This window comes from Solanum lycopersicum, chromosome 8, assembly GCF_036512215.1.
Source record: "Solanum lycopersicum chromosome 8, SLM_r2.1".
NCBI lineage: Eukaryota > Viridiplantae > Streptophyta > Magnoliopsida > Solanales > Solanaceae > Solanum > Solanum lycopersicum.
In genome coordinates this window covers 8,411,566-8,426,532 of record NC_090807.1, presented here as the reverse complement: position 1 = coordinate 8,426,532, position 14,967 = coordinate 8,411,566, and the positions used below count along the sequence as shown (strand labels likewise).

At 34.1% G+C, this 14,967-nt stretch overlaps 2 protein-coding genes across 2 annotated transcripts; one reads left to right on the top strand and one right to left on the bottom strand.

Annotated features, from left to right (window-relative positions):
• Positions 1–488: 488 nt before the first annotated feature.
• Positions 489–6,721, top strand: LOC101266742 (proteasome subunit alpha type-5). The gene is made up of 9 exons (XM_004244755.5): positions 489–727; positions 847–928; positions 1,021–1,101; positions 2,251–2,364; positions 2,456–2,557; positions 3,141–3,199; positions 5,859–5,961; positions 6,218–6,283; positions 6,370–6,721. Exons 1-9 carry the CDS (start codon positions 714–716, stop codon positions 6,460–6,462), a joined length of 714 nt encoding a protein of 237 aa, XP_004244803.1. The 5' UTR covers positions 489–713; the 3' UTR covers positions 6,463–6,721.
• Positions 6,722–8,136: 1,415 nt separating this feature from the next.
• LOC101266436 (potassium channel KAT3) lies at positions 8,137–12,172 on the bottom strand. The gene is made up of 11 exons (XM_004244754.5): positions 11,417–12,172; positions 11,075–11,290; positions 10,806–10,958; positions 10,658–10,715; positions 10,243–10,560; positions 9,911–10,150; positions 9,727–9,825; positions 9,611–9,643; positions 9,339–9,524; positions 8,754–9,231; positions 8,137–8,404 (listed from the first exon to the last, which is right to left on the bottom strand). Exons 1-11 carry the CDS (start codon positions 11,542–11,544, stop codon positions 8,262–8,264), a joined length of 2,052 nt encoding a protein of 683 aa, XP_004244802.1. The 5' UTR covers positions 11,545–12,172; the 3' UTR covers positions 8,137–8,261.
• Positions 12,173–14,967: the final 2,795 nt, after the last annotated feature.

Genomic DNA, 14,967 nt, shown 5'->3' with positions numbered 1-14,967 from the left:
GATGTTTTATTTATTATGATATTTTGTTGTTGTGTTATCTTAGTATTATTTCATTGTTTTGAATTCAATATGTCAGATTGCAAAAAACTACCACATAAAAGTGTTTAGAAACAAAAAAAATTAAGAAAATTGGATATTGAATTTTATTAAAATAATGGTGAGAGGTGTATTTTTTAAAACATGGTGAAAGAAAAAGAAAGAGATGGAAGTATATTTTGATAAATTGTAACTTACGAAATTTTTTAGTATTTGTTTATTTTTATAATAATTTACTTCCTTTTTATTTTCAATCTGTTATATAAAAATTGTATTTAATAAATAAATAATTAACAAAAACATAAAAATGCATAACAAAAATAAATTTTTGATATTTTTACTAAATAGTAAAAGTATTGATAATGAACCCTCTTAAATATTTATATTTTAGATTTTTTTTTATGAATTTTATGTTTGTTACATGTGAAATGTGAAAGTTGCTCTTCTTTAAAGTGTCTCTTAGGAAAGCCTTATTTTGGGCCCAAATTTCCCCACCCCCTTCCTATGTAACCGGGTTAGAAAATCTGACCCGGAAATACCGAAGCAAGCAACACTCCAAATACACTATTTCTGCAGAAATGGCTTGTCACTCAAGTTAAAAACAAGTAGAACAAATCGATTCTCAGTCAGTTCTTAGCTATCCCGGACTCTCAAAGCTGTGACGAATCAGATCGAAGATGTTTCTCACTAGGTAAGCTGCATTTTTGGCCTTAATCTAGGGTTTGTTCTCTATACAGTTATGTTCCTTTTTGGTTTTCAAATCTTTGAAGATCTTACTTCTCGGTGTTTTGGACATTTGGGTCTTTGAAGAACCGAGTATGATAGAGGTGTCAACACTTTCTCGCCCGAAGGAAGGTTGTTTCAAGTTGAATATGCTATTGAAGCCATTAAGGTAATTTTATAGCTGGATTTGTCATCTGGAGTTATATGATGTAAATGGTTTATTTAGGTTAATATTTTTGTTGTTTTTGTGGGTTATTAAAGTTGGGTTCAACGGCAATTGGGATAAAGACCAAGGAAGGAGTTGTTCTTGCTGTTGAGAAGCGAATTACCTCTCCACTTCTGGTTTGTGCTCTTTGTTTAACTTTAATACGAGTTTCTGATTTTCAGTTATTATCATGGTAACTGGGTTATGTCTATCGGACAACTCATTGTGTTATGAACTTTTTTAGTCCTTCATGGACTACAATGGGGTTGATATGAGACAATTTGCCAAAGGCAAGGGTGAACGGACCAAATATAAAACACTAGGTGGTATTTTTCCATCTGTCCTAGCCTTGGTGGACATAATTATTTGGTATATGTTGCTGGTAGGAGGTGATAGGTGTCTTATGGAATTAGTCGAAGTGTGTGAGAGCGGTCATGGACACCACAATCGTCAAAAAGAAAGAGAAGGAAGGGTGAAAGGAACAAAACTGTAATGGAGAAATAAATTGAATAATTTTGGGTTGTGCAGGGGCAAATTTGGACCTATTCCCACTTTTTTTTATAAGAACAATTCGAGTATTTTGAAATTTAGGGATTATAGGAGCTCTTTGATGTAACGTGAAGTAATGCATGTTTAGGATCTTGTTTGCTGTGAGAGAATTTATGTTGCTGAAGATCTCTTGTTTGAGAGGCTAATGCATAGTAAGTTATATCCTTTTGATTCTTTGTAAATTGATCAATCGCAACAAATGAGTGTGGCCTTGAATTTGAATTGAAGTTGATACTCAGTTGGTGCATTTATCATTTATGGTCATTTTCTCTGTGCTATTATCTATACAATAGCTAATATGGGAGATAGGGGGGTCAAAGCCTTCTTTTGGTTGAGAGGGTGGCATCCTGTAGGTATAAACTTGAATTCTCTACTTTCTTGTGACATGATACGCTTTAAAGAACTAAACCACACTATCTAGTGCTAGGTAGAATGTTAGGAAGTGCCTTAAACATACTAATAGCTAAAAAAAGGTAGTGTTGAAGTTAATACAAGAAAAGGCTGAGCTTTTTCAAGATCAGGAGTTCTGAAATTAAAGAATTACTTTTCTATTTGTTGCCTCTTGCACTTCTTTATGGCTTTTCTTGGTTATGACTTTTTGTGAGTTAATTACTGGATCCCAAATAGGATACATACTTTTTCTCAAAATACAAGAAATACTTTTTATTTTGCTAATCTCTCTGTTTATCTGTATTTTTATCATTCGTGACTCAAATTTGATATTCTTAATCTTACAGGAGCCAAGCAGTGTGGAGAAAATTATGGAAATTGATGAGCATATTGGATGTGCAATGAGTGGACTGATAGCTGATGCAAGGACTCTGGTTGAACATGCACGAGTTGAAACTCAGGTATTGTGAGCTAAGGGTTCAACTTTAAATCATACTATGCATTTGAAAATTCACTGAGTAAGCCTGCTTATCTATTCCCTCTTTTTAATAGAATCACAGATTCTCTTACGGCGAGCCCATGACTGTTGAGTCCACAACACAAGCTCTGTGTGATTTGGCCCTGCGATTTGGTGAGGGTGATGAAGAGTCTATGGTTAGCACCTTTTCTTTGACTTAGCAGTTTCTCTATGCTACTTGGGCACAAGCATCCTTCATGCAAAAAACATTCAAAATCTCAATTCATTACTGTCTAATTTTGACCAAAACTATGTGTGGTTAAAATATTTTGTTATTCCGGTTTATTTTGATTAAAATCTCAGGATCTCCAATATAGTTAGACCATTAGATTTTCTTGTTCGTGTTGCTACTTGAGTGGGGAAAAATTGTAAATCATTGACTGAATTGAGCTGTTTCATTTTATGTGGCTGGTATTTATCTATAATCTGAGTGGATGTCCTGGTTAATAATTGTTTTTTTGTGTGGATCTGGCTCATTGCATAGAAGATTTTTGTTGTGCTAACCTAGTGTGTTCTGTTTTGTTTTTCTTCTCTTGAAAAATCTTTTAAACAGTAATGACGTGAGCTAATATCTAAATCCTATTGAAGGAGCAAACACACTATCTAGAACTAAATTGACTCAACTCATCACATGAATGGATTGACGTTCCTTGTTTTTCCTATTTCAACTAGTGGAATATTCAAGTCTCACCTAAATGCATTATCTTTGGTATCTTGCAGTCCAGACCTTTTGGAGTATCACTTCTCATTGCTGGTCATGATGAGAATGGTCCTAGCTTGTAAGTATTTGTCCCACGTGATTGTTGGAAAATATGGCTGTATACTATATCTTCTCTGTTTGTGTTTGATCATATCCTGTGTAGCTGCATGCTATCCTCTACCAGTTTGTTCATCTTGTTCTTTTTTTGATTGTTATCATGTTCTGAATTTTCTTTAAAATGCAAGTGAATATACAACTTTTTTTTTCTCCTGTACCTTCGATTTTGAGGAACATGGCCATGAAAATTGGGTCCGCCAGCTTAATAGCCAAATACAATTAAGCCTCCTATTTATGATCTTATATTCCATGCTTCTCAAGTTTGAAAAAATATCCGAGTTGTTCCACTGCTTCGTCTTTACAGAGTCCTATAGTCCACTTAGTTTCATGTAGTTTCTTATCTTTGTAGGGTAGATTTCAAATAGACCCTTGGCTCAAGCAAAGCGTTTTACCAAAACTGGTTCTTTGTCAAAAAAAGAACACCTCTTTTCCAAAACAAGTTTGAATAATAGAGTAGAAAAGAGCTATGATGGAAATATAGACCTCTATCACTATTTCTTAGGAGTAGATAATCGCTTAAAAGTCTCTGCCATCATACTACGAAAGATGACCAACTGCTCCTCATTCTGAAACTCGAGTTAGCTATCACCAAATCAAAAAAACCATGCAAAATCCAAGAGTGTAACTCCTATGTTGTTTCTACCAGTGCTGTGACAGGCAATCACCTAATCGCCAATAGCAAGAGGCAAGGCGAGGCGACCCTTCATCACCTTTTAGCTTTGTGGTGAGGCGATATTCAAAAGGCGATGCCATGGATACAATGGTGACAAAGGCGAGAGGCAAGAAACATGTCGCCTTTTGTATTTTCTTAAAAAACTGACCAATTTAAGGTTTAAAAGTTAGAAGGTAATTTTAGGGTTTTCTTTTGAATTTGCACAGTTGCACTCTTGGACTGCGACTCCAACAAGTCTACTCGACTAGACTTATCTGGTGACTGCCAGACTTTTCCAGGCGACTCCAATGTCCAACTAATACGTATTTCTTCTTTTCTCCTTCATTTCTTCTTCTTCAGACTTCAGAGTTACTTCTACCTCTACCTCTGTTATTTTCTCTTAGTTCTACCTCTGTTATTTTCCCACTGTTTTTGACTTTTGTTCTGTTTTTTTTCAAATTCAAGTTCTAGACTTTTAGTATGAACTACCTATTTTCAGTTTTTGAATTGAAATATTGGGTAATATGTAATGAGAATTTGATTATTTATATATGCAATTTAGTATTTTAATCTTTAGATATTAATTGGTGCCGACTTTAAAAGATGTGAGTGCCTCGCCGCTTGCCTCGCCTTGTGGCAAGGCAGACTCGTTCGCCGTTCAAAACATTGGTTTCTACCCCCAAAACCAAGATCCATGCACATCATCATAGCCCCTTGAAGTTGTCTCAGTGTGGCCATTGAAATCTCATCATGAGAATATCTCCTTGGTGTAAGGGATACCTTGTATTATCTCATCCAAATTCTCCCAAAGTGCTTTTTGACCTTATTGTTCAAGTCCATTTCTGGTGCGTAAGCACCAATTATGTTAAAAGTAAGCCCACCAACAACTAGCTTAATAACCATCATCTTGTCATGCACCCTCCTTACATCTACCTCTTGCTCCTGATGTTCCCCTATCTCTTAATGCCTATTTCATTCCTACCTCTCAAGATTCCTGAGTACCACAATTTATACCTATATACATCACTTGCCTTATTTCTCTTGTAAATCAATGAAATGATATATTGTGCTTGTCCTAGACGCTAGTGATTTCTTTGTAACATGAGTACATGACTGCTGCTTCATGGTTTGTGCATTAGTAAATTCCCATATTTTTTCTGCTGATACAAAAGTTGGTTGCCTGCTAGTTCAACCCCTTACCAACATGGAATAACTTTCTGTGGACATGTTGCGCTGCAGTTTCTACCCCAGTAATTCTTGCTATTCATAATCTGCATACAAGATTATGATCCGAGCTTCCTCTTTTTCTCTTTCTTTCCTTTTCTCATGTAACTTCCTCGACTAATTAGCTTAAGTTGATCTTAATTCTTAATTTATTTAGTGAACCTGACTGGGTTTTGAAAGGGGAAATTTTTTTCACTTTGGTGTGACGTTTCCCTCTTCTTTTCCTTGTCTCAACTTATAATGAGCTTGTGTTACTCTAGGCATGGATGTGACTTGCCTTATTTATATTTATTTCATGGGAAACACAAGACAACTGAAACCAGCAAACAATGATGATACTAAAATTCTAATGCTTGAAGTAGGTATATAATTCTCATATTCTGGTATAACCTTCTAACATGAAAATTGTAACTATTACATCAATGTTATTTCAAGATTTAAGTGGGCTATATATTGTCAATATACTTTGAAGGAAAAATAGTCATACTGATCTAAACAGCTTTGCTATTTAATATTATGGTATAACCTTCTAACATGATAATTGTAACTATTAATTTATGTTATTTCAAGAATTAAGTGGGCTACTGTATATTGTACATATACTTTGAAGGAAATATAGCCGTACTGAGCTAGTTGGCGGTGCAGCCATTAGTTGAAATCCTAATTGCTGTTATCCTTCAAATTCATCCTAGTGGCCATCTGGTACCTTGTTGCCACTAACAACAATAGGCCTTTTTATATGCAGATACTATACTGATCCTTCTGGCACTTTCTGGCAATGCAATGCAAAAGCCATTGGTTCAGGTTCAGAAGGTGCTGACAGCTCTCTTCAGGAGCAATTCAACAAGGTTATATAAGTTTGATTTTTTATTTTCTAGTTAAACTGTCATATCTTTGTACATTGTTCATTCTTCCGGGATTTGGATATTTTTATGATCTTAACCTTCGCTAATCCCAAACCTCCGTCCCCTCGGAATAAAGATAAAAAAATCACTGACAATTTACTATGACTGGAGTAGTAGATCAGCTATTTCTGGACCCCAAGTAATTGGTATAATATGGTTTTGAAAGTCGATCTGAAATGAATTATTTGCTGTTCTGCAGGACCTTACCCTCAAGGAGGCTGAAACCATAGCGCTGTCAATTCTGAAGCAAGTGATGGAAGAAAAGGTAATCTCCATGACACTGTGTCTTCATTATCATTTGTATGCTCTACTTCTGCTATTGATTGAAAATCACATGTCATTCGATTCCAGGTGACTCCCAATAATGTTGATATTGCGAGGGTATCACCAACTTATCACCTCTACTCCCCTTCTGAGGTGGAAGATGTTATCAGCCGCCTATAAGAAGAAAATGCTCTTGTTATGCTTGTACCCAATTCTCTGTTATGGGCAATGTTTGCTTTCAATTGTTCTAGAATTTGTGAATTGTTTTGCCCCTTCAAGCATGATATATTGTTAGCTTTGAGTTCCATTTTCCTTCAAGGACAAAGCTCAAACCCTTTATGTTGCTTGACAAAATTCTGTATAATGGGATAAGATTATTTGGCTACGGGCTTAAGATTGCAGTAAAATTACGTTTTAATGTTATTTTGTTTCGTAAGGACATGATGGAGTCTTAGTTTGAAACATGTTTGTGGTAGATAAAATGTTTCATACGTTGGATTTTTTCTTTTTACATTTTGAAGCATTTAATTTTTTCCACAAATGTTGGATCAATTTCTTGAAAGTGCATTTGGATCCAGCTTTTATCCAACAAAACAATAATTTCACTAAATTGGTGTGCCTCTTTTGTGAGGGACTACCAAAGTACCAGTATACATGATTTTATCCCTACCTACTTGTATGAGTGTTTATGTTAGTGTTTGAGCTGGGTTTTATTTTAAGATAATTCGCATCATTTGCTAAATGTAATAATAAACAAAATATAATGGATTGGTTCTTCGATTTCAACCTTTTGGGTTCTTTTATCGTTACATGAAATACAAATTTATTTCATCAATCATCATTCAAATATATAAGAGTTGCATGTAAATTTACCCATAAGAGTTGCATGTAAACATACCCTGGAATATATATATATACACATATATATTTTATTAAGAAGCCATTTGGATAAGTAGTATCAAGTTGAAGAGGTTTATCAAGCGACATAATGGAAGTTTGAGAGAGGGTAATGAAATGAGTAAAAGGAAGAGTGTATCTATCACCGGGAAGGTTTCTATAGAGATGTTTGGAGGCTAAATATGTACGACTAGTTTACAATTAGAACGTAAGGATATGCACAATGGAGTCAAGACACGAGTGATGATGATAGTTGGAGAAGAAGACTCAAGCACTTTCTAGTCATGATGGGGCAGGGATAAACTCTTTACCTGTTTCTAGTTACCTTGGTGATAGATAAACTGATACGGCATATCTAAGAAGAGGTACGCATAAATAGTTTTGGTTGACGAGACTTGCAACGAAAGACCAAAGGTTTGGAAACATACCCTGTAATCTAAAGGGTTCAAGTTGAGCAAAATTAAAACATAACGCAACTCAGGTGGTACATGTGGAAGTAAAGATTGATGCACTAGCCATCTCTAAGAAAAATAGTTTCAAGTATTTGTGGTCAATAATCCAAGAAAATGGAGAGATTGACGACATACCTACAACTTACCGATGATTGATCCTAGATAGGAAGATTTGAGTAGAGAATTAGGGTAGAATATACGTAGGCAGTCAGACGTTGTATAGTTCCCTTATTATTTATCACCCGTTATGCTTATTATTACTCTCCAACTATCTAAATCTTGATTTTAATACAACTCGTTGTGTCCTGTGCTGTAGTTAGCGTATTTTGTTCATTGCTACTTGTTCTGTTCTTAATTGCTTTGGTATAGCTTCGCTATTGTATTTGTTTTACAAGATTTTTGATATTCTTTGCTAAAGCCAAGGGTCTGTTGAAATTCGCCTCTCTATTCACTCGCGAAGCTAACAGAGAATCAAATAGTCACATATCATAGACTGCCACTGAGATTATTTATGTGCCACCTTGGCATCAATATGTTGTTCAGTTTTCAATGGAACAACATACAATTTTTTTGGTTTGAAATTCTTGGTAGACACTAGATGTGCAAAAAACAACATAGTGAATTATGATGTCACATTGTACTAGTTTCTACACATGAGCAATCAGTTGAAAGAAAGAACAAGTGATCTCCATCTCTAATGACATCTATCTCATCTATTTCTACATCTTCTGCATTTACAACTTTCTTCAGATTGTACTCCCCAAATCTTTGACCTGCAATTAAACAAAGTTATCAAATTTAAGTGGGATTTCAAATTTTATAGGCGTAAAATTTGACCTATAAGTTTATATGACACATGTCGACATGAAGAGATTGTTAGTATGATATAGATGGATTATATTAAGAGAATAATTAGTTATTACTATTGTTGATAGTGAATCTTTTGTAAAATTATGTGTATTTGGAAGTCTGTAATAGCACGTAATTGCAAATATTTATTTGTTAAAAAACGTGGAGATATGAGATTTAGGATATTCTGGTACCTTGTTATGAGTTATGATTTGCTCGTTTAGTAAGATCGTATAAGAGTTTGGAATTTTTAATAGTTTTCACAAAACTCACCTGCCATTCTGAATAGCTCTTCTAGTGTATCGGGTAATATTATTAGCTTCCCATTCTGCTCTTGCAATGAGTTGATGTTGTTTCTCATGTGAATAGTAACTCTCTTCTTGATAGATTTTCCCCCCTTTGCACCAGTTTGACTTCTATTACCTGAATTAGAACAGAAGGGGACCTCATGGATACTTTTGTTTCCTACACGTCCTGTGTCAAGTTGATCTTCTTCCCACCTTCTTTCTGGTAGACTCGGAGCCATTTCAATATGCCCCTTGGGAACTACAGAATGATCAAGAACTGTCTGGCGTTTATGTCCGCAACTTTCACCTTCATTTTCAACTTGTCTCTTGGTTCTAGCTTCTAAAGTTTGGATATTTATACTAATCAGGTCGCTAGGGTTGGTTGGCGTATCTTGCTTAGAAACATGAGAACTTGGATCACTTTCCTCGTCCATGTTATCAAAGCCTCCAAATCCTTGCAGGTTCTATTTATCAAAAAGAAGAAGGTTCAAAGAAAGTTAAGTGTATATTACGACTTTTCTCATTATAGTTGTGTATCGCGCAATTTGTGATCATATCCTTGTATACATACCTGAACAAGATTTCTCATTATAATCCGTTCATCTTCTTGATTGTCGCGAAGAATGTTCAGAAATGTTTTCCTACTCAGACATAAAATTTGAGAAATTTCAGTTGTTCTAACAGCATATGGTTGTGGCCTTCCAAGTAAAACACCTATTTCTCCAAATGATTCTCCAGCAACAGCCTTCCCAATGATCTGTTTGTGAACAGATTTCAGAAAATATAAGTTAAGGCTAATGTGTTTGAAAATGATATAATGATCGTTGAATGTCTTATACTTACTTGTTCACGTCCATCGATATCTACTAGAAGATCCTGCAATAGTATGCATAACTGATTAATAACACGAACAACAAATTCGATGTGTTCAAGTAATGGTTCCCAACATATTAACTTACCAATGCTCCTGAGACTACTATGTAAAAATCTGTTTGAGACTCATTCTGTAAAATCACATCTTCCTTGGGAGGGTAGTATTCAGCTTCCATTTCAGGAACCTTGAAAGAAGGAAATAAACCATTGAACATACGCTGTACACGTCAAGTGAAAAGGGGATCATAGCAATGTAGAACAAGAAATTACCAGTTGGAAAAGCAGGTCCCTGGAAACGCCTCGGAACAGACTGACATTTTGAACTACTGGTAAAAACAGGTAATGTGCAATGCTTGATCTTATAGCTTTTGGCAGAACATTCATGGTCTCTTTTTGTTGCAATGATTCAGTTTTGAACTTAAGACATATATGAGACAAAACCTGATCTTGTATCCTTGGTGACAACTGATTCCTTTTAGCAAATTCTTGAGCTGCTTCTACATTATCCCTCTGACACAACAAAAATCATGAAGTTCAATATCTCTTACACGATCAGTACGTTTATAAATATGTTTAAGAGAGACGGAGAAAAGAGAGTATACGAAGTTTCTTGTGTAGCCGGTCCAGTGAACTACAAGATTTGTCATATTACCAATGATGTAAGATGTCAATCCCAAGTTGAACAACATGTAAAATATGTCAAAGAGCATTTCTCTTGTGTTCTCAGCGTGTAAATCTCCATAACCAGTTGTTGTTAGTGTCACAATAGACCAATATAATGAAGTTATATATCTATCCCACAGGCTATCTTCTTTGAAATTGGGATTTGCTGCACCAATCCATGTTCTTTTAGTATCAGGATATCTATCTGCAATCACATAGTTAAAACATCCAGCACAATGCACAGCAAACAAAGTTACCTGAAAAAATCAAACAAACAAACAAAAAGAAATGCATTTTCTTAGTGACGAAACACCAAAATTATCGATATATCATCTTAAATGAATCGTGACTTACAGATATCAGTTTTGCATATCGTGTCCAGAAATAGTTAAAACGGATGTCCTTCTCAAGCCTGAATTAGGAAAATACTATAACTTATATATATTGACAGTGTAAATAATTTTTACAATATTGATGTAAAATATGTAATGTGCTTGGGAACCTTGCAAACAGGGCACTGACTCTTCTAAGACGCCAAAGTCTGAGCATACTGAGCAACTTAAATCCAACGCCGCCCTCTTTGTGATCAATAAAAAGGAAATCATGAAATGGTACAGTGGAACAAACATCAAATATGAACCAGGTTGATAAGTACCTGTTAATTAATCATGTAGAAAATTTCATATGTTAGAAATATAAATCTTGGTTCTTCTATAACTTTGAGATAGAGAAGAAAAAGAGAGAGAATCTTTTAATGTTACATAATTTTACCTTATTGCTATCTTTTTAGGATCATCAACAAGAATATAAGATTCTTTATCAAGATAAGCCATGAAGAAGTTAAGGAAAATGTCAATAGCAAAGAAGCAGTTGACAATGTTGTCAAAGATGACCAAGGCATCTATTTTGTATATCAGAAATGCAAACTCGAAAGGTGTAATCCACGCCGTGTAGATGACAAGTAATAGTAGAAACATCTCCCAAGCCCTACAAAAGATGGACAAAATAGTCAGAGTTGAGAGACGGATTCAAGATTTAATTTCAACAAGTACTTAGTATTTGTTGAACTTCTAGTGATATGAGACGGAGTTAAAAGGTCTATTAAATTATTACCTGTAACGAAGATCCAAAGGGGAAATGATATATTTTCGAAGCTTTGTTTCATGGTTGGTTTTGGTTCCAAGAGAAGGAAGGAGATCACTAGAGAAGAAACCAGAGAATTTGGCATAAGAAAATGACATTGATGTTCTTTTTGTTGGTGGGGTTTTGAAATTTTGAAGTTTCTTGGATGCTATAGTACTAGAGTTTAGTTTAAAAGAAACTACTCTATATATTGATGGTAAAGTCCCTTTTGAAGAGCCTTATATATAGATGATGAAAGTGAAGTTGTTGACTATATTGCAAGTTTAGTCAGCCTCATCTTTTCTTGGAAGAATGATTCTTTTGATATGCTTTGAAACTTGTGGAAAGTGATTATGTAACTTATGTATAGGTATTAACATAAAGGAAAAGGGAAAAAAAAGAATTGTAAATTGTAGTATTTGAAGCTAAAATACTAGTTAGGAGACTTAGGAGTGAAAGCGGATTTGCAGCAACCACGACTCGTGTTAGTGATCGTGAAAAATCTTCTCTGTCGACAACCTAGTGGGGAATACATATTAATTTGTTGAGTAGTTTTTGAACAAAAAAAGTAACAAGATTGTTATTGGGTGAAGATGGTTCTCAAAATGGCAGACATGCCACTAACTTAATGTAGTTTGTAGAGAAGAGTTTCTTAGACAAGGAAGAATAGAGGAGGGAAAGGAAAGGAAATGGTGATGTAAATGACTAAATGGCTGTAGTGGTGGGAGTTCCACCATCAAGAAAGTTGTGTGGGGGGTTAGAAATGAAACAATTATAAAGCATATTTCAAAAGGACAAGTTTGAGTGACAAGATAGGTGAAATCTAGAATTGGATTCACACAAATTTCATGCATGGCCAAGATGAAATCTAATGAGCAAATCTAGCAATATTAGCAAGATTTTAAGTCATACTCCCTCTCCCCCTCTCAAAACTAATGTGGGATACTTTTATTTTTAGTCAGTTTAAAAAGCATGTCATATTTTAAATTCTCCTTTTAACTTAATAAAATACTCATTGCGTTCACAATTGTTTGTCATGATAAGGTCACACACTCTCCTCAAGGAAAATTTAACACAAGGTGTAATTTGACGAATATAACCCTACTAACGCAAGAATACCAAAAGTTTACATAACTTTTCAGTCGAACAAAATGGAATAATTGGAAAAAAATAACTAATTATTTCTTGATTGTTTAAATTGACAATTAATCATGGACATCTATTTTTAGTATATCTGACAAACATTTGTGGACGGAGGGAGTAACTTACAACCATCACAAATTTCAAGAGAGTCTGTATTTCTCTTAAATTTTGTGTCAAGTTAATTGGGATGAATTATGGAGTAAACGTTATCAATGTATAGCTTAAATTGAACTCCTTCTATTTTATTTGTGTAATTAAGAAGAGGATAAGATTAGGGGTGTGCAAAAATCAAACCGACCAATAAATCGAATCGAATTTTTTTTATTGAATTATTGGGTTTTTAATGGGTTTATAATAAAAGTTATTGGGTTATTGATTCGATATTAGTTTTTACTATTTAGTTATTGGATTATTGGGTAAACCGATAACCCAATAAGACGATAATAATTTACAACTTTACTCTTCCTAAATATTAGATATTAATAATTTAATATATAACTAGACATTATAACTATAACAAATTATTAGTATTCTACCTACTTCACACTAGGTTCTCGTAAATGTAACTATTTGATTTTAATTTTACTTTTAGTCTTGTTGGACTATTTGATTTTATTTTTAGTTTGTAATTGTAGGTTATAACTTTTGCAAGTTTGTAAAAGTCTGTAATTTGATTAGCATAAGAAATTCCTTTTTATGTTTTGGCGATCATGACATGCAATTATAACTTTTGAACTATATTTTTTCTTATTGATGCAATTTCTCATTATCTTTCTTGTTTCATTATATCAAAGCATTTAGAGAAGTGAGAAGTCATATAATATTTTATGGACATTTTCTTATTGGGTAAATCAAAAACTAAATCGATAACGGCCAAAAATTGATTAACTGAAAATCAATAAAAATATCTTATTGATTTGTTACTGGGTTAACATATATAAAATAAAAAATCGATAAACCGAATCGACCGATGCATACCCCTAGATAAGATAGACCTTTTAATTTTGCGGTCTTAAGAAAAAGATGTATGTAGTACAAAAATATCATTTAAATCTTGTGATCTTGAACATGTCATTTAAATCTTGAGATCTTGAACATGTCACACAAAGTATTGAAATTAAAAATTATACTCTCTTCATTTTAAAGTAAGTGAACGGTTGAACCTTTTTTTTCCATAGTTCAAAATAAGTGAATTATTCAAAGTTCAGAAAGTTAAAGGAAGTTAATTCCTTCCATTTTTGCCCCTCATTTACATTTCCTAGGTGATAATTTCAAGAGATTTAATTGTTCATATTTATAATTTACTTTGAATTATTTATATTTTCAAGAATACTTTGAGAATAAGTAAGAAGGCAAAAGTGGAAACTAATGTTCAATTTATGTCCTAAACTTTTTCAAGGTAAATTAGTCTGGTAGACCCTTATATTTGTATGGGTTTGTATTGTGAACTCTTCTACTTATTCATCTGTCAACTAAACCCTTGAACTCAATAAAACACAATTTAATAAACCCATCTGACCATTGACCAGACATTCAAATGTCTGAGTTGACAAAAGTGTGTAACCACGCGCCTATTAAGGTGAGTGAGGAGCATTTTTACTCAAGAAAATATTAAAATTATATAAGAAAATTATTTTTTATTTTTCTAAACCATTAATTAAAAATATCCTTCTTCTTCACCCATTCTCCTTTCTTCATCAAGCATTACACATCCGATACCATTCAACCATATTCATCCTCTGCCTAACCCTTTTTTTCTTTTTTTTTTTAAAACTTTATTTATTTAAATTATCTTGGGCACCTCCTTTAGTCAACTAATTCGCCAACGGAGGGAGAGAGTGGCGTTGGCGGTGCGGTTGCTGGACACCGATGTTATGCGGTGGAGTGAGAGAGAGGAGCGGCTGGTTAGCGGTGAGGCTGCGAGGATCTAATCATGGCGACAAAAAATGATGATGGCGTGCGGCGAAGATAAGGCGCAAATGGTGATGTTGTTCGGCTAGATCTAATGTGATGGCTTAGATTGTTGGTTTTGTGAGGTTGGAGAAGGAAAGAAAAATGATCGCGATGTGTGACAGAAATGAACGTAGGTTAGGAAGGAATATGAGTTGTTTCGTCAGCAACAATGGCGACGTCAATGACGGTTTGGGCTGGAAGGGGAGAAATTGTTATGAGTTTTACTTTAAATGCAGCCTACTTTAAATAATATAATTAATATTTTTTTATCTTTCCTTTTATTAAATAATTTTGATTAACAATTTTTAAAATACTTATGAAATGACATTGGTATATCTGATGTGTATATGACATGAAACTGATATATTTGATATGTATATGACATGTCATTTATGTAAAGAAGAGTGAGCTACACACATGGTTGGAGGGGTTTGAAAGACTTATTT

Bases quoted from the DNA above. Each gene is read 5' to 3' on its own strand.
- LOC101266742 (XM_004244755.5), top strand. The intron at 2,558-3,140 runs GTTAGCACCTTT...GGTATCTTGCAG, and splicing joins AGGGTGATGAAGAGTCTATG to TCCAGACCTTTTGGAGTATC. The intron at 3,200-5,858 runs GTAAGTATTTGT...TTTTATATGCAG, and splicing joins GATGAGAATGGTCCTAGCTT to ATACTATACTGATCCTTCTG.
- LOC101266436 (XM_004244754.5), bottom strand. From the start codon at position 11,544: ATGTCATTTTCTTATGCCAAATTCTCTGGTTTCTTCTCTAGTGATCTC. The intron at 11,291-11,416 runs GTAATAATTTAA...CATCTTTTGTAG, and splicing joins CCTTTGGATCTTCGTTACAG to GGCTTGGGAGATGTTTCTAC. The intron at 10,151-10,242 runs GTATACTCTCTT...TTGTTGTGTCAG, and splicing joins CCGGCTACACAAGAAACTTC to AGGGATAATGTAGAAGCAGC.